The sequence below is a fragment of the Carassius carassius genome, chromosome 32, assembly GCF_963082965.1.
Source record: "Carassius carassius chromosome 32, fCarCar2.1, whole genome shotgun sequence".
In the NCBI taxonomy this organism is placed as follows: domain Eukaryota; kingdom Metazoa; phylum Chordata; class Actinopteri; order Cypriniformes; family Cyprinidae; genus Carassius; species Carassius carassius.
In genome coordinates this window covers 17559163-17583695 of record NC_081786.1, presented here as the reverse complement: position 1 = coordinate 17583695, position 24533 = coordinate 17559163, and the positions used below count along the sequence as shown (strand labels likewise).

Genomic DNA, 24533 nt, shown 5'->3' with positions numbered 1-24533 from the left:
TGTTTTTTAATATCGCATATATATTTTTAAATCGTTCAGAATATTTTCAGCCAAGTGTTTAGTGTTTAATATAAGTGCAAACTCGGACACATTAAACACACTTAATAAAACAAGCATTAACAGAATATGTGATTACAAATGGCTTTATTGTAATGTTTTTAGAGTGATTTAGTATTATTATTATTATTATTTTAGAACCGGTTCTATAAAACGAATTGTTTAGAAGAACCGATTCGCGGAAATCGAGCAATTCGCGGTGTCGGTTAGGAAAATTGACAGTAAATTTAATGTCCTAAAATAAGATCTATAGTCAACAAGAGGAATATAAAAAGCTACTGGAACTCTGGGCCAAGTGAGTCACAATGGGATGGAGAGAGAGTGCAACAAACCAACAGGCATGGATCGAGGGAGGGAGGGAGGCTCTCATTAACATGAAAGTTTACAGGTCCAAAACTAGTAGTCCAGGACTCCCATGCTTTCCAAAAAGGATTCAGATATAGTATAAGTTCGATTATAGGAGTATATATTATTCACATTAGTATAGCGAGAAGATGCCACTTCCATGTTTTCCAATTTTTTCAAGTCTCCCAGATTTGCCAAATCCAAGACGACTCCTCTTGGATTGCAGTACTCTGGTAGACCATCAGGTTGGAGGTGGTAAGCACATTTCTTCACCATGTATTTCTGTTTTTGTTGTTTTTACATGCTATTGTTTTCATTTATACACATGAGCACTTTATTTACATTTGATGTTTTGAAATAGCCTGATTCTGAATTTGATCCATGAATTTTTGATCTAAGAATGCTCGTACAACATTTAACAACTGCAAAAAAATAGTAAATGGTGTTTGGTAATATGCTGCTATAATTCAACCAGCTCTATGTTTTCATATATAATTCACAGTTTTGTGTCTAAAGCTGAAACATGGTCAGATTAACACTGAGCCATTTCACATGCCTTGGATCAGACGCTAGAGCTTCTCTAATCAGCCCAGGGTAGAAAACACACAGTATACTATACTGTAGATATGGATTATTTATTTATTTAAATAAAGATTTATTAATATAATTTCACGTGGTTAAAAATAGTATAAGCAAAAGAACCACACATTTAAATTAATTAGATAAAGTGGAATTTTGTTCTTCTGATGTACACAACATTCCTTTTTAAATCAAATGTAATATTAAAGTCTCTAAACAAAATCAGTTTTTTATTAGACTCTTTTTATAGCAGTTAAAAGATATCAAGAATGTTTTATTCATTATGGAAACATAACAGCAAAAATAACTACTATTAAAAATAAAATAAAAATAACTAGAAAATCAAATACTACTAGAGAGGATGGGCAACTGGAGGCGGGGTTCTAGTTGATTGACGCATGGCTGCACCAATTAATTCCTTCCCTCTCTCATCCTGTGTCTGCACCCTCTCCATTGCTCTAACGCCCTCCTCATCTCCCTCCCCCTCTGCCTCTCTCATTGTTGAATGGTCAGGAGGTGTGTGAATGTGTTCATCTTTGCTGAGGAGGGGCTGCATGTGTGCAGGAGCGTGTGTGAGTGTGTATTCGTGTGCGTGTGTGCAGAACTGTTTTAAAACAGCATTGTTCCTGATAGAGGGAAAGCTGTGCCGTGCTGTTTGGAAAATCCAAGGTCATTTGAGCCTAGTCACATGCGCCGTATGAGAGCGTGCATGTGTGACTGAGTGTCTGTGAGCGTGTGTGTTTCTCTCTCTCCCTCTCTCCCTGGCTATGTGATAGAGAAAGAGGCTGCAGGCAAAGAACAGAGAATTTCATCAGGTTTTCCATCAATGTACGGTAAGGGCGATTGTGTGAGTGCATGATTATGTGTATACAGTAGATGGTAATTCCCTGCCTGTGTTTTAGGAAGGAAAGATTCATGTGCATCACAGGAGATTATGGCTGTGACAGCAGAATGATGCTGAAGCAACAGATTGCATGCAGTATTGCAGCTCTGCTCTATTTATTGTGCATATTTAATTTCATCTTTCATTTCAGGTATCACCGACCTAGGTTCATCCACACTGCTTTGCACCAAATACTCAAACACGCACTACTAAAACACACAGATCTACTGCAACGTTCAGTTATTTACATTATCTGTACATTTTCATGTACACATATTATATTTCCTGCTGTATTCATATTATTTTCTCTGACCAGCATGCATGCGACTGCGACTTTGATATCATACAGCGTAGATGCCTTAGAGATGTGCGACTGGCTTTTACGCTTCAAAACCAGATCGATTATATTTTTAACAGCTTGACTATTTCACTCAAGTTTTTCCGCTCATGCCAGGTAAATCAGCTTTTCGAGAGAAGGATGAATCAAGTCAGTTATGTATGCTATGCCTTTTATGTCAAGCTATGCCTTTTTTACTTAAAGACTTCAAAAGATTAGTTAATCAGCAATGACATAACATGTGAATATTTTTTATGGTTGACTAGTATAACAAATCTAATTGAATTGACCAAAAAAATATTTGAAAATCATTTCACATGGTCAATGTTACAAATATATGGATTTGTGGCCTAGAATCCCATATGTTACCAATCCAAAAATTTAGGGGGAGGAAGATTTTTTTTAATTTTTTTTATTAAGGAATTTAAATGCTTTCATTTAAAAAGGATGTATTAAATTGGTCACACTTTTATTTTTATTTTATTTTTTCAATTAAAAGCTGTTATTTTCAGCTTTCTGTTTATTAAAGAATTCTGAAAAAAAATGTATCATGGTTTCCACAACGGCATTAAGTTATAATTGATATAAGTTGATAATAATGAGAAATATTTCTTAAATACCTAATCAGTATATTAGAATGATTTCTAAATGATCATGTGACACTGAAGACTTGAGTAATGATGTTGAAAATTCAGCACTGCCATTACAGATATATTTAAATTATAACCAGTAAATTATATTTTGAATCCTCGATTTTCAATACTTTTTCAGAGATTTGGACCTCACTGTGTGTTATTTAGATTTACTGTTTTGGGGCATAATGTGTAATGTTTTAATAGCATTACTGAAACATTTTAACTAAGAACTTCATTCTCATACAGAGTCCTGGGTATGCAAATAATATTTTTAGATTAACTAGATGCTCATGGAAGTAAAAGAAGTTAAAGAAGTAAATGAATAGACTACATTATATGGCCTAGAATGAAGTTCCCTCTCTGTAGTTCAGTTTTTTTCCCTGTGACACGTCAATATGAGAGTGAGTGTCTTTGATAGTGTGTCCTGTTTTGGCCAATCTGAAGGGATATGGCATCTGTGAAGCTGATGTGCTAAATATAGCTGTCATTTCATGATGCTCCAACAATTCAGGAGAACTGTATTTAGAGTGACCGTGACATGACGAGAGAAACCGTAACCGGAGTCTGAGTTTTGTGTTTCGGAAAGATTGATTTTCCATACTGTAGCCACCATAACATGGACATGCATTCACATGCATAGTGAGTTGTGTGTTATGTAATTTCTTAACAAAGCCCTATTAAAGCTGGATGTCTTCTAGTATCCCTGCCAGCTTGGAGGATATCATATAAGCCCTATTAGTACATCCGAGCACAACTAGTTCTTTATTATGACAATGTCTTTGTCACTGTGCCAGCTATAGCCTTTGTTTTGCAGCAAATGCAGATTGCAGATGTGTGTATACAGTTGTTCTTGGCAACAAAGTATGTACTTACTTCCCTAGTGATGATGCTACACTCCTGACATAAATTATTTAGTCGTTCGTGCTTCTTGAGCATAACATTATACATTTATTTATTAACACTGTCATCAAATGTAGCGTTCTGATATAGCGAGTTAAAATACTAAAGCTAAAAGCAGATACAGTATTTTGGCCAGTGTTAGTAGATTGTGCCAGGTGAATGATAGAGGTGAGTACACAGCCATCAGAGAATTATGAGGGTTGTAAACCATGGGGAACTGTGAAGGTTATATTTACCACCCTGTCTGAGAAACAAAATGCCAAAGCGCTTGCGTTTTATAAATGTAGCTAATACAGTACTAGTAAAGCAGTCCATGAAGCTTGCGTTTGGAGCTCGGATTTATGATCTTAATATTTACCTCTTGCTTTACTTATGATTATGTTGAAGGAATGCTCATCTTGTATGGAGCTTGATTCTGAACAGAAGAAACTTCTTTCAAAAACATTAAAAATAGTAATGTTTCCAAACTTTTGGTTTGTACTGTACTGTGTATATATATATATATATATATATATATATATATATATACATTTTTACAATTATTTATTAATGTCACACACACATACCTAGTGCCTTATGACTTAAAATATGAGAGTGGTAAATGTTACAGACATGGAACTGTTCAGTCTATTATTGATTTTTATTTCCACTTCACTTTTATCCAAAGAGACAGAACTATTTGCACTGTATTTATCAGTGGGACAATACTCATACAATACTACAACCTAGAAATAATTTGCAGGTCTCAGCAGCACGAATTATGTGCCCAGCTACATCTGATTAAAATATTATGCTAATTAACAGTGAGTGTAGTTTCAGACATTACAGTGCTTCACTCGCACTGACTCTTATTCTGCCTGAAAGAATGAAAAGACCGAGTTGAAGGTGGAGCGATTCGACCAATCAGATGAAAGCAGCGTTTCAGCTCCGCCCACAAAGTGCGAATGAAAATATTGAAGCCATAAACCGAAATGATCAAAACGTACACGGACCAACTGTCTTGTCCATGTTCTCTCACTTGAATCCTCTTCTTGAGATTTGAGTCTCTGACATTCTGCAAGCCCCGCCTTGTTCACGCAGTGATTGACATGGCGGGAGGGGGCGGACACGTGATCGGCTCGGAATGCATTTTCAATGTGCACATTGAATTTTGATACATTCATTATGTGCCCAGCTACATCGGATTAACATTATACATTTGAATGAAAATGGAAACTGAATGAAAATGCAATCGTAAGTGTCTTGACTGTGAGTGTTAATGCATTTAAGAAAAATAGCATTTAAATGATCATTTTGCCACAGTTTTTGCTTGAACATGTTATACATATCTAATCATTTCTGTAATACATTTTCATTTTAATTTTGCAATTTATAAAGCGTTCAAATTAGTTTTCATTTTACATATTAAAACTGGTGTATGAAATGGCAAATGAAAATTATGTAATTTCATTTTCATTTTGCACCAAACATTGCACAAATGTATTGGAAAATGTAAATGTAAATACAGAAATGCATTGTCATTTTACATATTGCATTGTCCTTTTGCATATTACATCCCAAATTGAATATTGCTACCCATACGCTTCCATAGAAACGGCGAGAGCATAAGAGAATCTAATGCAGTCTTGAGTGTGTGGGTGGAAATATTCAGTGTCGACTGTCAGGGTTTTTTCTTTTGCTTTTGCTTCAGCTGCTTTAGGTGTAGAGGTGTCACGCTGAAGTGTCAGAACACTAGCAGGTGTGCCAGTGTGTGACTCACACTCCAGCTCCTCTCCTGTCCATCCAATTACTGCAGAATTGCCAATCATGATCTCAGTAAACGGCAGATTGACAATAGCTAGTCGGACAGCAGGCTTGAGTCAATAAACCTACGTCTACCTTGTGTTGCATTTGAAAAACAAAGTTGAGTGAGTTTTGTAGACTGATGCTCTATCTTACTGATAGATATAGGACAGGTAGTTTAACATCTGTCTGCTCTATCATATCGTTCTATACACACTATGTTGCTCATATTGGTCATATGGTGTTATTCGTGTATGATATGATCCTTAATATTTGTTGCCTTTGTCAGTTTTGTGTGGGTGGCTGAGAGCTGCTGTCTGATCGCTCCACCTGCTCTGCTTTGTTTACTTTCCTCCATGACGAAGCTCTTTCACTATGGTAGTGGTGTAAACAGCCTTGTCCTTCCCAGGGGTCCTGCCAAGGTGCTGCTTCTGACTCATCCACCGAGAAGGGGGTTTGTGTGTGTCTGAAAAACCATGCTTGTGGAGTTTTAATTGGGTAGTTGACAAGCATCAGTATTTTATGTTATGATTGTATAAGGAAAAGTGTATTTTAGATGCAGTGACTGGTCAGTTTCAACAATTTTAATCATATTTTACTTTCCCACAGGATGCTTAAATAGCACTGCAGTATGACAAACACATATGAGAACTACTGTATATTACATATTCATGTAATTACATATAATAACATACATATATACACTGTTAAAAAAATTCCGTAAAATATACGGTAAAAAACTGGCAGGTGTGGTTGCCAGAATTATACCGTAAAAATACGGTAAAACCGTAAAAAATACAGTTACACTGTTGTAGGTTTAACGGTTTTACTTTATATTTACAGTGTAATACCATAATTTAATACCATAATTTAATTGATATAATATTAATATTCGAAACTTATTGAAGCACTGAAATCTGTTTTGTACCTTTGTATTACACTGGTAACCACCAAAAGCAGGTGGTGATGAGAGAGTCACGTCGTGAAACAAAGCCCATCGCAAGCAGCTTTTAAATAATAAGATATATTGAAGGTGCACGGTGTCATTCACACAAGCACTAAACACCATCATGGTGAGACTCATTAAACTGAAATATGCAATAAACATTAATTTAACAACAGTTTATGTAACATACAAACCTAATAAACATAACAGATGAGAAAAAATTAAGAAGAAACATAGTTATTTAAAAGAAAAAACATCAAATTCAAACAAAATTTGAAATGCAACGCAGAGAATTCTGGGAACGTAAGTTTACGGTTTTTCCGTTAACCAGTAAACAGATTTGTACTGTAGCATTTTCACAGTTTTTTACCGTTAAAATCACAGTCATTTTTTACAGTGTACAATATACATATTCCATGTAGTCTCTTTCAGTTTATATGAACTCATTACAATAAAATTATATAAAAAAGTTGTTTAAAATGGAAAGATGGGGTATATTGGAGTATATTGATACAATGCTATAGTCAAGGTTATCTCAGTGTTGCTATTATTAACTAAAACTATTAAAATCATTTTCAGTCATTGAAATTAAGCTGAAATAAAATTTAAATATCAGATGAAAAACGTAAAAATGTTACATTGGTAATTAAATGAAATAAATATGTTTAAGTCCTAAAATTAAAAAAAAAAATGAAAATGAAATAGAAATAATAATACATAAAAATGACAAAAATAAAATAAAAAATAAAATTTGTATTTAAATGTTAACAGAAAAATAAAAGCTAATTTAAAATATTAATAAATATTATAAAAGTAATAAAAAATAATACTAAAATACCACTGATTAAACTATATTAAAATAATGTTGTTCATTGATAGTTCATATTACATAAAACAGTAACTAATGTTACATATTCAATCTTATTTTAAAATTCAAATATTATTATTGTCCTGAAATCATTTGCATCAAATTATTGACAACTGATAAATGATCCTTTTTACCTTTTTTTACAATGTGTCCCTTTATATGTCTGTATAAGCCTTTTATGGGCTTTCAAGTGCCGGTTTAAAGCCAAAACAATTCTAAATACTTTCAACAGATTCTTTTCAAATCCATTTAACTGGCACACCAAGCTGCAGACGTTTCCTAAACACAGATTAATGCCTTTCCCCTGAATCCACTGGCCTCACTTACTAGATTACAAAACACAGGTCTAATTCATTTAATGTGTCGATGCAATAAATAAACCTCACATTGAGTATAATTACAACGACTCTTAATCAATACTGCCCTACATCCCGGAGATGAGTTAAACATAGGAGTCTGGAGAGATAACCTTCTGAACTTCCTTTGACTTCGCATGTATTATTTCTAACTGACTGTCTCCCATTGTGTCAGGTGTTTGTGGATGCTGTGGGGCCCTGAGACCCCGTTATAAGAGGCTGGTGGATAACATCTTTCCTGAGGACCCTGAGGTAAGGTCAGATGAAATAAAAGCTAAGCCAGACAAAGGGATGCTTCACTAGGTTTCTAGTGGCTCTCAGTCATAAGTGATCAATGCAGTGATGTAGACATGGGCTTTCATTGGTGACGTTCATTAGTTTTAGAGCCACTCATGCTCACCTGACTGCCTGATTTAACAGACAAGTTGTCTGTTTCAGGGATTTTCATGCTAGGATTCGGAAAATATGAGAGAAAATAAAAAGAATTTACAAAAGGTATTTTAAAAAGTGTGTTTTTTTGTGGTTAATTTCTTACAACTCACATATTTTCCAGTTTAGCTTGCTTAGTAATCTAAAAAAAAGAAGAAAAAAAAAGAAATGCTAGTAAATTTAAATGCTTAATTACACAGAATAATTTTTTAAAAGAGAGACTGAATTTATTATCTTGTGAAATGTACTTAAAATCTGTATTTCCTTTTCACAGTTTTGGAATGATGTTTATCAGAAAAGTTTAAATTGCACTAACAATGTTTATCAAATGTTGTAATATTTGGAAGAAGAAGAAAAAAGATAGGTGTTATATATGGTAATACTATAAAATAATTTAAAAAGAGTAAAATGAAAAAATGCACTGATAATTTAATGCAAACTATATAACAGGTTACAAATAAAAGCCTAATTTTATAAAGAACCCCTCGTCACATATTGCACCATGTGAGGTTGAAGCACAAAAATGAAAATTGTTAGAATCTCTCTGTCTTCTGAATAATGTATTAGGATCTGCATTAGACTCAGAATAGAAGATAAATCATCAATGGAAGTTTCTTTTTGGGGAGAGAAAGTTGAAAATGATTTTGTGGTTAATTCTTCTTCTAATGTCTTTCTCTAATAGGCCTCTTTTCAATGTTCTCTTGCTCTCTGTCTGCCTGTCTTGTGTTTTTTTGTAAAGGATGGTTTGGTGAAAGCTAACATGGAGAAGCTCACTTTTTACGCCTTGTCTGCTCCGGAGAAACTTGACCGTATCGGTGCCTACCTGTCAGAGAGACTGTCCAGAGACGTTGCCCGGCATAGATATGGGTATAAACAAAAAGTGGAAGAAAATGCAGTGATTGTTTCTGTCTGGCTCTGTGATTTATACCTGCTATAATAATCTGTTATCATCACTGGGCAGTGTCATGTTTGTGTATGTCTCACAGGTATGTTTGTATTGCGATGGAGGCATTGGACCAGCTGCTGATGGCCTGTCACTGTCAGAGTATAAACCTTTTTGTGGAAAGTTTCCTTACTATGGTGCGCAAGCTGCTCGAAGCAGACAAACCCAATTTACAGATTCTGGGCACTAACTCAGTGAGTGAAATCTACTGCCTTTACTCTCTAGTGAAATTCACTTACAGCCCCTATTGATGTAGTTACAGATTTAAAACGCCATGTGGAAATGATCACTTGATAAATCTAGCTTGAGTCGGGTGTCTCTGCAGTACACTGCTGCATCAACACCATGGGTTCAGGTGTCAGTCTTGCAGTGATCTCGGAGGATCAGACCAAAACTAAGAAGTTTCAAAAGCTCAGACCGCTTGATTACACAGAGAGCAAAGCTGTAACATTTTAGCTTCGCCTCAATCAAGCAAATCCAAACTATATTAAATATAAAGCCCTCCTTTCCAATCAAATCCCCACAGTGTCACATCTCCTAAATAAAGTGCTGCTTTCACTCTTGTTCACTTCAGTCACAAATAAAGAATATATATATATATATATATATATATACAGAATTTTTTTTAATTAATTTTTTATATATAAAATTAATTAACAATTTTTTTATATTATTTCAAAATATTTTAAAATGTAATTTATACCTGTGATGACATGGCAGAATTTTCATTCTTTGTGTAGTCTTAGAATAAAATGCATCCTCAGCAAGGGTGCATTAAATTGTACAAAAGTGATGTTTCAAAAGATTTCTATTTAAAATAAATGTTGCTATTTTGATCTTTCTATATACTATATATGTACTGTAGTAGTGCTGTCCAACGATTAATCACATCCAAAATAAAAGTTTTTGTTTACAGAATATATGTGTGTACTGTACATATATATATATATATATATATATATATATATATATATATATATATATATAATATATATATATATATATATATATATATATATAATATATATATATATATATATATATATATACACACACATGCATGTATATGTTTCAGAAAAATCATCTTTGTATATTAAATATATTTATATAAAATATAAATTATATGAATATAAATATATACATGTAAATATCTTCAAAATATATACTGTACGCCTGCATATATATATATATATATATATATATATATATATATATATATATATATATATATATATATATATATATATAAAACTTTTATTTTGGATGCATTTAATCAGGATTAATAGTTTGACAGCACTAATATGTAGATTATAAATTAAAACACAAAAGTAAATTTAAATTTAATCCATCGTGAACATCGTTGTAATCATTAAATGAAAAAAAACTATTTAAAACTGTATTTAAAAAAATATATATTTATATAAAATGTATATTAAAATTTGTATAAAAATCCCTAATAAAGAAGATGAGGCTACAGCTACATAGGCATCACTTTTTTACTTTAAGAATAATACAATAGTATTTAATACTAGAATTACATTATTTTGGCTGTTTTTTTTTCTAAACATTTATTGTATGTTTTAAATCTGAACTAAACATTTTCAAATGTGTTGTACTTTTTTATTACTTCTGTATTTACATATTGCACTTGTTCCATTACTTTCCATTTACCTGAACTATACAGGCCATCTTCATTCAGTATAGACCCATTCCAGCTAATGTTATTTCATTTGACTTGACAAGCTTTCAAAACAAAAATGAATTTATCTTCTGTACAGTAATGTGAAACCTCAACACAGTCCCTGAAAGCTTTCCACTGCCTAGCCCAACTCATATGCTTATGGCAATATACTGTAGAGAGCTCTCAACTTCAAAACGGCTCACATCTGATGCTTCTGAAATATAAGGGCTTAAAGATTAAAAAGAGATTACTTTCAGAGATAGAGGCCAGATGGGGCAGGGCTTACAGCGTGGTGCCCACAAATGTTGAAAGCTGTGCGAATGTTTAGTTTTCATCTGGGTTGACGCTACTCTGTAGGTTTTGTGTTGGTGTGCTACTTTAGTGTGGTCAGTAGTAGCACACTGGATAACCACTGCTAATCTCAAATCTTCAGATATCCTAATCAGGAAGATCCTAATCTGTTGTACTGTAATGTACATTAACTGCATAAGTACAGATCAGGATACCTTACAGTAGTGGTTCTCAACTGCTTTTGCTTCAGGACTGCATTTATTTAATGAAACAGTGTCATATTTTCAGTAATTATTTTCATGTTTTTTGAAGACAAAGCCATGTCACACACAACCTGTCCATGTTGGATTTGCCTGATTAGCTTCTATAGAATAACAGGTGAAGATGCACAAAAATAATGTAGAGTTTCACTGGATGTGCAGTCTTTGACAAAATGGGAAATGTTTCTCTTCCCATTTAAATCTTTTTGCATTTACAATTTGTGATACAATGCAAAACAAACAAACAAAGATATTATGTACATACATGTTGGTGCATTGTAATAACAGTTAAACACCCAACTGTAACCCAAGCCTTAGCTAACCATACCTCGACCCCTGAAACTCATTAGCAGGAAATGTAGGAGTGTAGTTTTCCAAGAAATCCATGATCTTGTTCTGTTAGTACACAGTAGTTAAGGCCACCTAATATCAAGTGTAATCAAACTATCTCTATTTTTCTGCTCTTTCTCTTTAAGTTTGTGAAGTTTGCGAACATAGAGGAGGACACGGCATCATACCATCGTAGCTACGATTTCTTTGTGTCACGCTTCAGTGAGATGTGCCATTCCAGTTATGAGGATCCAGATATTCGCACAAAGTGAGCACCTCTTTCTCGTATTTCAAACAGAGGGAGATTTTAACATCCTAAAATTATGAATGCTGAAAATATAGTTCCTCCTTGTTTTTTGGATTATACAGTTTTAAGCATAATAAGTCACACTTTATATTAAAGTTCAGTTCTCACTATTAACTAACAGTTGACTACCACTTTTTCCTCAATAAACTCCTTATTACTGCTTATTATTATGAATAGTTTGTAAGGTAGTTGTTAGGTTTAGGAAAGGGGTAGGATATGGTCATGCCTCATTAATATGTGCTTTATAAGTACTAATAAACAGCCAATATGTCATAGGCATGCTAATAAGCAGCTAATTAATAGTGCGAATTGGTCCCCATGCTAAATAATTACTAGATAATGTCAGTTCTACATAAAGCAAATGAAACAGGTTTTCTGTTTCATTTCTGTAATAGTATTGATAAAAGGAATAAAAAAAACAGGTTTATTTTTATCATTAAAACATCCTTTTAATCTAATTTTAACTAATTGAATATTACTTTCTCCACTGCTAGCCATGTTTAATCACAAACTTAATAAATGTAACTGTTTTTTACAATGATCATATTTATGGCGATTATAAACATGTTAAATGCATTTTGAAAATATGGTAAAATAAGATGCTATAGATAATAATAAATCATGGCATGATTTTTTTTAGTGCCAATATCTTAACTGGTTCTTAATCATTTCATTTATGCTTTACTGACAATTATGCATCGCTTTTAGTTTAATAGTTTTTGTTAAAAATTTGTATTTATATTTTTAAGTGACTGTTATCATGAAACGTCATGGTGTTTTTTATTAAGACAACATATGTGCAACATTAACTTGAAATTAAATATATTATAATAGATAAAAGTACAATTTATATTATGAATAATAATAATATTGCATATAATAATGTTCATAATTAAACTATTATCCATAATGATGACTTACTGTGAACATTAAGGCTTTGAAGAAATAGAGCAATAGGAATATTCAAAAAGGATATGCACGAGTATGTGCACGTGCCTGCATGAGAGTGTGTGTGGGTGAGATTTGCCTCAGATACTGATAGAATTTAATATTTTCTGCTTAGGGATAGAGTAGAACAAGATTAGAAAAGATATATTCTGCTTTTGATCTAAAAGGATTTTTTTTTTTCCTTTTGGATTTAATAATTCATACATCAGGGGGTGAACTGCACCATGTAGTGCACATTAATAAACATAGCAATATATATATATATATATATATATATATAAATCCACATGTCTTATAAATGTCTGTTTGGGTTGTGTGTGTGTGTGTGTGTGTGTGTGTGTGTGTGTGTGTGTGTGTGTGTGTGTGTGTGTGTGTGTGTGTGTGTGTGTGTGTAAGGATTCGTATGGCAGGGATCAGGGGTCTTCAGGGGGTGGTGAGGAAAACTGTCAATGATGAACTGCAGGCAAATATTTGGGACCCCCAACACATGGACAAAATCGTGCCATCTCTCTTGTTCAACCTCCAACAGGAAGAAGGCATAGAGAGGTCTGAAACACACTTACACGCATATACACATGAAGAGACATGGACACTTTTAGTCTAATGGAAATGTGAATTTTCCTTCAGAGAAACAGTGTCTTGCTAATAGCCTTTTGCCAGTCTGTGTGATTAAGCTAATGAACTCCTAATCGAATGCTAATGAAAACTGTGTGATATAACAGTAGACTCACTACAACTGAGGTGTCAGACTCTCAAGTGTAATAAGAAAGTCATTTATTCTAGAAGCTGCTGTACTGCCTGTAAACCTAATAAACCCAAAGCCCTGAGGAGCAGAGGCAGACCACGAAATCTGAATTGAACCGTGCAGTGAACTCAGAACCATAAAACTCTTCACATCTACTGTAATAAATGAAATAACTGACCACAAGTAACAGCACTGCCAACAACAATCGGCCTATTGATCAGCCGTGGTTTATGTTTGTTTTCTGTTTTTGATTCTTATTGATAGGTCTCCTTCTCCAGAGACAGAGAAGGAGAAGGAGAGTCCAGTGGAACTAACAGAGAGATGCTTTCGAGAGCTGCTAGGACGAGCGGCCTACGACAACATCAAGAACGCTGTGAAACCTGTGCTCATGTGAGTGTTTATGCACTACTTCGATCAACCACAAGAGGGCGGCACAGAGACACATTTCTTTTCTTTTTAGTTCATTTTATACAAGTAGTTATACGAGATGTATATTTAAACAATTAACTTTTTTTATTATTATTCATTTTATTTTTAATGAATAAGTTACATGCATTTGACAATAATATGAATCCAGATTATGGTGACTTTATTGATCATGCAGCTGTTAATAATTGACTGACTACTTATTATAATTTATGCAAAACAATGCACATACACTACCACTGAAAAGTTTTGAGAGAGTAAGATTTTTAAAGAAATAAAAAAGGTGTTATAATATTTCACTATATTACTTTTTTATCTTACCAACTTCAAACTTGGTAGGGTGTAAGTGGAATAATGACATGGATGCGTGGATGAATTATTAATACCTGACCTCAGCAGAGGTTTCCATTTATACATATAAATTAATTTATGTCATTGTAGAATGTCAGGATGAGGGTTTATGTTATACCCCAGTAGAAATGAAGAAAAAAAGTAATATATTTAAAATTGTATGTATTTCATACTAAGTAGTATTAAAATCTGTTAACATATTTACTAACAAATAATTTGAGATTTACAGATGTAAAAGTTATAATTTAACTTTATTTAGAGTAATACTTGTTCACAATGCACATTTCTTGTGTTAAGCCTAAAATATGTTTTAATGTCACAGTTGATGAGGATTGGATGATGAACTTTAACGCAATCAAATATACTTCAATATATCTTTAGTTGGACCTCAATACTACTTCTGCACAGTGAAAGTGCATTAAGTAAGAAATTTGAGACTTTAAGTATACTAAAAGTACAATTGCAGGATGAAATATATGTTTTGCAAATGCATTTTATTATATTTATTTTTCACTGGGGGCACTACAGAAATGAAGCATTGGAAAGATTAAAACAAATTGTCCTCATTGTTAGCCTAAAACATACTTCACAGTAACTGTAACTGTAAAAGTAACTGTAACTGTAGTGTCTGTTGTGCCAGTGTATTTTTTATTTTTTTTTGTCTGCTGTTTGCTGCTCTAGTTCTGTTTGCTGTAGCTAATCATTAATTCACATGTATATTTCCAGGCATCTTGATAACCATTCACTCTGGGAGAGCAAAACATTTGCAGTGCGCTGTTTCAAAATCATTATGTACTCTATACAGGTAGGTACAAACAACTGTGCTGAAATTTGATTGTAAAAGTGTCAGACACAAAATACAATGCAAGGCACACTTGCATTGTAGATAATGGCTGTTTGCCAGTAAATAATTATGTATTGTCTGGGGACATCTTGAAATATCTTTAAAATATTGCAGCTTTGAAAGTCTCAGAACAGTAGTGTGTTACTGTGATATTAACTCATCTACGGTTCTGTTGACAGTCCCAACATTCACATCTGGTGATTCAGCAGCTGTTGGGCCATTTGGATGCCAACAGTAAGAGTTCAGCCCAAGTGCGTGCTGGGATAGTGGAGGTGATCTCAGAGGCAGCTGTCATAGAGGCCAGTGGATCCATAGGTAACAGACCACCTTTACACCACCAGAGGGAGCACTAAAACCATTTCATAAGACGAGCATTTCAAAGGATTTATTTCTGAAAACACTTTTGTCCATATTTGTTCATTACTTTTTTCTTTCAGATAAAAAGTGATATACACATTGCTTATTTCATATGTCTCAAGTGGTTATATGTTCAGTAGAAATCAGACACATCGACAATGTTCCTTAAAGGCATAGTTTACCCAAAAATGATAATTTTGTCATTAATTACTCACCATCAGGTCATCAAGATCTTTGGAACAAGATATTTTTGATGAATTGTGAGAGTTTTCTGACCCTGCATAGACAGCAACAAAACTGACAAGTTTAAGACACAGAAAGGTAGTAAGGACTTTGTTAAAACAGTCCATGCTACTTCAGGAAGCTATGAGAATTTCATGAAGCTATGAGAATACTTTTTGTTGACACGGAAGAAAAGAAATTTTCAATCTTTTTTTTTGGGGGGGGGGGGCACAAAAACTATTCTTGTAGCCTCATAAAATTATGGTTGAACCACTGATGTCACATGGACTATTTTAACAATGTCCTTACTACCTTTCAAGGCCTTGAATGTGTCAGTTGTGTTGCTTTCTATGTAGGATCAGAAAACTCTCGGATTTCATCAAAAATATCTTAATTTGTGTTCCAAAGAAGAACGAAGGTCTTACAGGTTTTAAACGACATGAGGGCGAGTAATTAATGTCCGAATTCTAAGTTTTGGCAGAACTATCCTGGTTTATTTAGTTTTGGCTCTGTGCCGTCCCTCTCCACAGGACCCACAGTACTGGAAGTGTTTAATACTCTACTGAAGCAGCTCAGGCTCAGTGTGGACTATGAGCTCACAGGAACCTACGACTCTTTTGCAAACCTGGGCTCCAAGGTCATTAAAGTACACGAGGAGAGACAACTCCAAGAAGCTGTCATCAAAACTATTGGTGGGTGAACAATGAATGTTTGTGAGTGAATCTGACATTCGTGGCAGTCAAGTATTTTTATAAAACGACTGTGGCTAATAATTGGCTTGGCTCAGACAAATCATTTTCTACATAGCTTTGCTCAGTTTAATTTCAACCCACATTTTCACTCTTTAAATTATAACAAAATTTTATCTCAGCATTTAAGTCTTTTAAATAGATAGATGGTTAGATAGATACTGTGCATGATTCCTTACTTATCTTTCTTTGTTCACAGGCACATTTGCAAACACATTGCCCACCTACCAACGCTCAGAAGTCATGCTGTTCATCATTGGTAAAATTCCTGTGCCAGGCATGTATCCAGCTCTGGGGTCGGCCAACACCGGGTGAGACAGGGTTACAACCTAGACTTTATCAATTAGACATGTTTACAATGTATTTTCTGCTGGCCCAAGATGAAATGCAAATTAAACGCTAGCGTTTAATAAGATAAATGCTAGCATTGCAAGAATATTGTATTTTGTCAATAAGTGTCTGTTTCTGATTTCAGGGTTGAGGGCAGCAGGATGATCCAGATTATGCTGCTGAAGTCTCTGCTGCAGGTGAGCTTGTTTGTGTCAGTCATGATCTCCCGCTGTGAGATGCAGAGACCATTTACTCCCCCTGCTGTTTCACGAGATCCACAGTTGATGGTCTTGTGTGCCTTGAAACGTCAGTCTATCCGTTTCTCATTTAGGTAACAGCAGGATTCCAGTCTACAAACATTTTGACGGCACTTCCCACCTCATTCCTGGACCCGCTCTTGTCCTTCACGCTGATGGAGGACGCAGAGATCCGTCTACTTGTTCTTGACATCCTCATCAGCATCATTGATCGCCATGACAACCGGCACAAATTCTCCCCTGTCAGGTTGGGGTCGCTAACACTCTTGAAAAAAACTCTAACAATCTACGATTTAGGAAAATAAAAAATGTCTAAATATTTTTTACAGTGTACCTGTCACATTTTACATTTACCTCTGTATTGTAATGCATGAAGTTGTGTTAAAATGTGGCCAAACTGCCCTTAAAGATAGTTAATACATACCATGTTAGCTTTTGATTAGTTAGTGGTTAAAAATGTATTTTTGTTATCATAAATTTCACAGTATGCATTCCACTTATTATATATGGATATTATTTAATTTCACAAAGTGTTTTGCTACAGTAGGTCCTTGAGCTTTGATTTATTACAATACATTTTTCTATTGTTTTCAACAGAATTATCTCAGATATCTCAGTACTGAAGTTGAAATTAGACAAGTGCTCAAGGCAGGATAACCTGTTCATGAAGAAACACAGCCAGAGGCTGTACCGCCACATTTACCTGGCCTGCAAAGAGGAGAGCAGCGTCCAGCGGCACTTTGAGTCTCTGTATACGCTGCTGGGGTTGATCTGTGTGGAGCTGGCCAATGAGGAGGTGGTGGTGGACCTGATCCGACTGGCTTTGGCATTACAGGTGTTTCTCTCACCTCTGTGATATCTACATGACTGTGGGGTTGGTTAAATATGCCAGTGAGGACATAGGCTCATCATAATTATATATATAATACAAATTTAAAAAGCCAACATAAGTCAACTTTTACTTCAGCATCATCTCTTTACATTATACTCAAGTATTTGTCTTACAGACACGTCACAAAAGTGTCTATCAATACAATAACAATAGTTCTCAGCCTTTTTTCATTTCCCCTGATGCGTCCTCTTCCTCAGGACCTGGCCTTGACTGAAGAGGCTCTTCCTGCATACAACCGCTGTGCCATCCACGCTCTGTCAGCTGTGTACCTGAACCTCATCAGTCAGCTGACCACTGTGCCCACCTTCTGCCAACATGTCCATGAGGTGAGCACTATCTATCTATCTGTCTGTCTGTCTGTCTGTCCATCAATCCACATGTCTATCTATTTACTGTTTCTATAGACCTATCTATCAGTCTGTTTCTACACACAGGTGATTGCATCGAGAAAGAAATCTGTCCCTTTCCTGCTGCCAGAGGATGTTCTTGTTGAGAGCTCAAAGTAAGCAACACTTCTTTAGACTGTTCAAAATATCATAATGTTCTTCTCACCATTATGAGAGACACAGCTTTTATGTCATAGTTCACACTAACAAACCTACAGAAACATGTAGTTCTCAGTTCCTACAAATATATTTACTGAGTTGAGAACATACTGTACAGTTTTTTATGCAGTTCAGTGTCTTTCGGTTCAGTGTAAGATCATTTTCAGCTGTGATGTTCTGAGCAAATGATTATTAAAGTCATTAAACCCACAAAACAGTCAGAGACCTCTTGTCCAACTGGTTTCTACTACCTCCTCTGTATAAAGCAGAAGAATAGCTTTAGCCTCTTTCTCTTTCAGGATCCCAGAGAAGTTGGAGAAGGTGGAAGGAGAGGTGCTGTTTTTGCAGGCTAAGATAGCAGAGATGCTGGGTGGCAGCGGATACAACACAGAGAGACTGGCCACTCCATACATCCCACAGATCACAGGTCTGACCCTCAGCATGAACTGAAACAGGATGTCCTGTCATAGTTTTGCCTTTCTTGATACAGTGTGTTTTCATGAGACACATAAAGTGAGGGCATTTCACATTTAAATGTTGTAGTACAGCTGAGTTCTTTTCATGAGTTCTTCATAATACAGTGCATTAAAAAAATATTATTATTGTAACTAACGCAGATGAAGACAGACTGTCTAAGAGGAAGAGTATTGGAGACACCATCTCCCTGCAGTTAGAGATGGAGTCTAGAAACAGTCCAGAGAAAGAGCAGGTAAACCATCCTAATCTTCATCACACGTGTGTGTATATGTGTGTGTGTGTGTGTGTGTGTGTTTAATCTATGTTCAGTGTCTTTACAGAGATCCACAGCAGAGCAGATAACGTTTGAAACTCTTAAACAAGCCATTGGTAAGTCTTACATTTGAAAGTCTACTTGCATTAAAATTGTATATACACTACTGTTCCAAAGTTTGGGGTCAGTAGGATTTAAAAAAAAAAGTAAATAATACTTTTACTCAGCAAGGATACATTGAATTCATTAAAAGTTCCATTGTTACTAGTGCTGTCAAATCACTTAATCGCGATTAATCATCCAAAATAAAAGTTCGTTTTACATAATATATGTGTGTACTGTGTATGTATATATATATATATATATATATGTATAAATACACACACATACTGTACATGCATATATTTAATATACACAGTATACTTAAGTTAGTGTCATTTTTTTATATTATATTATTATTTATATTACAGTACTGCTACAGAACTGTCACTCTGATTAATGATCTTTCTATAATATTATTTAAAATAATCCTTATTCAGTAATTCAAAGTAAAAAAAAAATTGTTACTAGTAATATCTCTAAATTTGAACTTAAATGAAAACAATTTTGAGATAATTTTTTAGACATTTTCTATACTGTATTTTGTCAGTTAGCACAGAATCCTCTGTATTTGTGTTTGTTCAGGAGACAGCGTGAATGTGGAGGAGCTGGAGAGAGAGCGCAGAAGGCAGGTGGTGGAGAGGTTTCAGACCGCCCCGTTTGAGGAGATAGCAGCCCACTGTGGGGCGAGGGTGAGTCCAATGCCTAGCAAGCGTACACATTCTAATGTTATCATCGAAAAGCACAGCTCTTCTGTTCAGCTCCTACATCTGTTCCTTTCTTTTTTTTCATTTTGCATGAACCCTCCACCTTTACTGTTTCTCTCTAGGCTTCACTGTTGCAGAGTAAACTCAACCAAGTCTTCGAAATCACAATCAGGTACATAATACAAAACGATAAAACTGTTTTCTATGACATTACATTTTTTTGTAAGTATGAATATATTATGCAACAACCATATAAAATACATAGAGTAGGAAACCACTACAGTGGAAAAAAGGTTCTATTCTCTCTCTCATGTAACTGACACTTGTTCCATCTCTCTTTCTCTCTCTCTGTTGGATAGGCCTCCACCGAGTCCATCTGGCTCTGTTGGGAATGGTCACGGCCGGAGCCACTCCATACCAGTCTATGAAATGAAGTTTCCAGACCTCTGTGTATATTGAGAGACCCCGGAGCCCTAGTCACCATACACAGCTGTTTTCATCGCACTTTTATCACTCAGTTTCTTCTAAACTACGTTCTCTAGTATAATATCAGAACTTAGATAAGGATTATGGCTGTACTTTATCCTGAAGTCTATTTATGGCAACAAAGACAAACAAACCAAGAGAATATGCTATATGTTGTTTAAATATGCACTTAGTCTAGACGTGAAGGACAGAATTTATCGACAAATGATCGTATGTTGTTTAAGAGCGTAGAGAGCAGAATGAGGTTTTCATGGTTAGGGTAAGTGTGTGCAGTCTCTTGTAATTAGTTTTCTTATACAACTAAATAGTAAAGCTGCCTTAAATTTTGTATCTTAAGTTAAGAACATTTGTCCTAGAATGTCCCAAATGTGTTTCCAAAAACATTTTTTTCAACATGTGGGTATGGACAGTTTAGCTAAATACAAGCATTGTTTGCATGTTTAAATCGTCTCTACATGCTGCAATAACAGTTGTATTTAAAGCAATAATTATTGAATTGAAAAGTAAAAACTCTACTCTAAAAATACAGCAAATACTAAGTTTCTAGTTCAGAAACTTAGTCAGAACTGATGGCTTAATGATATGATAAGAAACGAATGTGTTACAGACCTTTATCATTATTAATTATACTCTTGCTGATGCAGTTTCATACGTGAAGGGTTTTTATTTGCATAATGTTTGATTGCTTAAATTGTTTTTTTTTCCCGTAACTTTAATGTTAGAATTGGTGAAATTAGCTAAATTTCACAGGCAAAAAAAGTCCATTGTTTACTGGCAATGGTGTCACAATGTATAAAGCACAGTACACACAGAAATCACTTTCGAACCAAGCAGATTTCTGTGAATTTGCGTAACCAATTTGAACTCATTTTACCAAATCTGCTAGGGGAAATCTTTTGCTCTGATGTGAAATTCCAGATTGTATAAATTCGTATTGAAATGACAGTTTGCTATATTCTCTTAAACCAAACAGCTTCCTGTTGGCCGACTCATGCCACCTCACAGGAAACTCTCGTTCATGGATTCCTGTTGAGATAATGGCATTTTGCCTGCAGAATTAAAAGGAAAAAGCTACAGAGGTAAAAACCTTACCCTAAAAAGGTAAAACCCCTACTTAGAGTCTAAAGGGATCAATTATCGACCTTTTTTTACCATGATTTGTGTTTTATTTGACACTTGTAGAGTGACGAGTCCTTTATTTTACTTACATTTGTAAATAATTTCAGGTTTACATCAAGATATTGTTGTCCCACAGCACTTTAATGCTCACTGTGTAAATGTGGTGTATGCTGGAAAATACACTTTATGATACTTTAAATTTAATCTTTTATGGTGTGTAATCTGTTGTCATGTCATATTGTTCCGGTTCCACATAAAAACATGGACGTTTACATGTTCTGGTATTTTATCTTTGGGGATACCTTGAATTTATTTGCAAGCATAAAAACAAATCAGTATTATCTTCTCTGTTTATATGGCTATGATGGAATATTCTAGACTGCTTACATGTGAGGTGATTTTGCATGTATGAAATATCAGAGTTTAGGCTTCCCTTGTCAGCTGCTGCATGCACTGGGTGTTTTGTCTGTGCTTTTACCATTTTTTCATTAAAGTGGGATCATTACAACACTGTGGACCGTAATAAGTCAACTTAGTTCCTGTTATGTGTTTAGGTGCCGCCACTGTAAAAGGATCATGAGACTTCAGAACTGTGTTCTGTGAATGTTTGCATACATGAAATCAATAAGTGATGTACATATGTGGTGTGAATAATAAGAATATAAATTAAAGACTACTTTTATGAATTCAAAGTCTGACCTGTGTTTATAGCTTTATTGGCAACCGCACATACGTCTGAATGATTCTAACGAATGCTTGTTTCTCAGAAATGAATCGTTTTGTTTGTTTCTGCTTGAAACAATCGTCACATTTTCAAAATTTACAGTATAATACATTTCAGTGAATAATCTAAAATGCTTCTATAGCCTCTAATCCAGTATTGAATCACCACAGCATTTCTATGTACAGAATTCAGAATTTATTGTTGAATACAATGTGAATAAACTCTAAGCATCAAGAATTAAGTGCTACTGGTAACACCAACCACCCTCTTTTTGTTTACTATGCATGATAAGATTGCTGGGAAGAAAGTATATTAAAAACAATCCCCTATCCAATTCTCCCATTAAAACCCCCTCACTGGTCCTTCTTCTGGTGCTCTTTGTTTATGACGTTTTTGAAGAGCGTGAGAAGGGGTTTCTGACTGCGCTCGTCCCAGGACTTCATAAAGCCTCCATAGCGCTTGCTAGCAGGCGGGCCACTCCAGCGGAAATGGTTCATTTTGTAGGAGCCATCCTTCTTATCCTGCTGGTTTAAAGCACCCTCCTCTTGAGGATAGTCGACCTCGTTGGTGGTCAGCTCACGCCTCATCTCAGCTGGAAGAGTCTCGGCAGATTCCTCCTCCACGCCGTTGGTGTACACCTTGATAGGCCTGCGCTTGCGACCCACTGGCTTTCCCCAGCGGAAATGCTCCATGGAGTAGGAGCGCTTGAGCTCATGCCGAGGGCTGGACCCGGGGTCCATTTGCTCAGCAGGAGCGAGGGCCGCTGGGGACAGGGGTGCGAGGACCTCGGTTTGCTCCAGCTCAGAGGGAGGCTGCAAATGGCTTTCTCCAGGGTAGACAGGGGTTTCATCTGTCAGATCAGATCTGCATAGCTGTATGCAGTCCTTGGGAAGAGCAAACGAAGAAGAAACTAGAGAGTTTTACATTAAGAAAAAAAAAAAGAGAGAGAATGTTGTGGTGTTGCTGTGCAGCATGAGAGGTTTTTAAATAGCGTCATGAGGGAAAAATCCTGCACACTACCAGTTTTCGAAACTTTATTTCGAAATTTTATTTAATAAAACCTTTTGGTAATCTAAGCATAAAATATGAGAAATCAGATCAATCAGAGAAGCTGTTTAAAGGGCACTTATTATGTTTTGATTTTTGATTTTTTTTTTAACCTTTTTTTTAGTGAGTAATACAGCTGTTTGTGCATGTAAATGGACCACTCTAAATGTAGTTCATTTCTTCGACAAGAAACGCTTACACAAAATGTTTGGTAGTCCTGTCATTATTTCTGTAACTACTGCACAGTGTTAAACATTTGCATAATCCCACCTACTGACTGCTACGGTATGCCTGCAAAGAACAGCTGGGTAAGCAAATAAAAAAAATTTAAGTTAAAAAAAAAACAAACAAAACTTGTATGTACTTTCGGTAACTGGGTAAAATACTGCTAAAGCTGCTTATGGAGTCTTGCTAGCTGAATGAACTCAATTATGGTAAGGGATCTTACGTTTCTGCTTTCTTTTACTGTCTATGCATTTTTGGCACATGGTCTAAACAACTGACCAATCAGAGCAGATTGGGCTTGGTGAGCTTTAAAGAGACATGATTTTTTTTTCTTCAGGTAAGGTGTAAATTAGCTTGTAAATTAGCATAATATGGGCATGTAAAAAAAAAAAAAAAAAAAAAAAAAAAATAACCCTAACCCGTAACTGTATATATATATATATAACTGCACACCACTTCTCAGCAAGCCACATGAATTGAGTTCTCATTCAGGGTTGTGGTTTGTTCAAATGCCTAATCCTAAACAATTAGCAATCATGATGTTAGTCTCACTATTAATCAATAAGATAATTGTACTAGTGAGCTAACTTGCAGATTGAGCTGAAAGAACAAACATTAGCAGCTAAGCAGTCATGTGTGAAAGGTATATTGTAACTCACCAAGATGTTCTCATCAGTGGTGAGGTCTCTGCAGCGGGCGTCCTCCCAACACTGAGCTCTGACTTCAGATCCACCCGCACACAGAACAGCCAGAGCCAAGAGCCAAGCAGGACACAGCATCCTCACTCCCCTCACCATGTCT

General features: G+C 35.2%; 2 protein-coding genes across 3 annotated transcripts; one reads left to right on the top strand and one right to left on the bottom strand.

The window, feature by feature from the left end:
- Window positions 1–536: 536 nt before the first annotated feature.
- LOC132112885 (protein EFR3 homolog B-like) lies at window positions 537–20640 on the top strand. 2 transcript variants are annotated; one of them, XM_059520598.1, is made up of 22 exons: window positions 537–657; window positions 7864–7940; window positions 8857–8984; window positions 9104–9254; window positions 11769–11890; window positions 13274–13423; window positions 13887–14012; window positions 15126–15204; window positions 15423–15558; window positions 16353–16514; window positions 16771–16882; window positions 17047–17098; window positions 17233–17405; window positions 17756–17993; window positions 18248–18376; window positions 18485–18552; window positions 18895–19022; window positions 19213–19304; window positions 19393–19441; window positions 20010–20116; window positions 20254–20303; window positions 20491–20640. In XM_059520598.1, the coding sequence occupies exons 1-22, from the start codon at window positions 552–554 to the stop codon at window positions 20588–20590; spliced, it is 2535 nt and encodes an 844-aa protein (XP_059376581.1). In that variant the 5' UTR covers window positions 537–551; the 3' UTR covers window positions 20591–20640. The 2 variants fall into 2 exon arrangements, with proteins under 2 accessions (XP_059376581.1, XP_059376580.1); XM_059520597.1 differs by lacking the exon at window positions 537–657 and adding an exon at window positions 1474–1814.
- A 1992-nt stretch (window positions 20641–22632) lies between these two features.
- Window positions 22633–24533, bottom strand: LOC132112884 (pro-opiomelanocortin-1). Its single transcript, XM_059520596.1, has 2 exons — window positions 24392–24533; window positions 22633–23344 (listed from the first exon to the last, which is right to left on the bottom strand). Exons 1-2 carry the CDS (start codon window positions 24527–24529, stop codon window positions 22814–22816), a joined length of 669 nt encoding a protein of 222 aa, XP_059376579.1. The 5' UTR covers window positions 24530–24533; the 3' UTR covers window positions 22633–22813.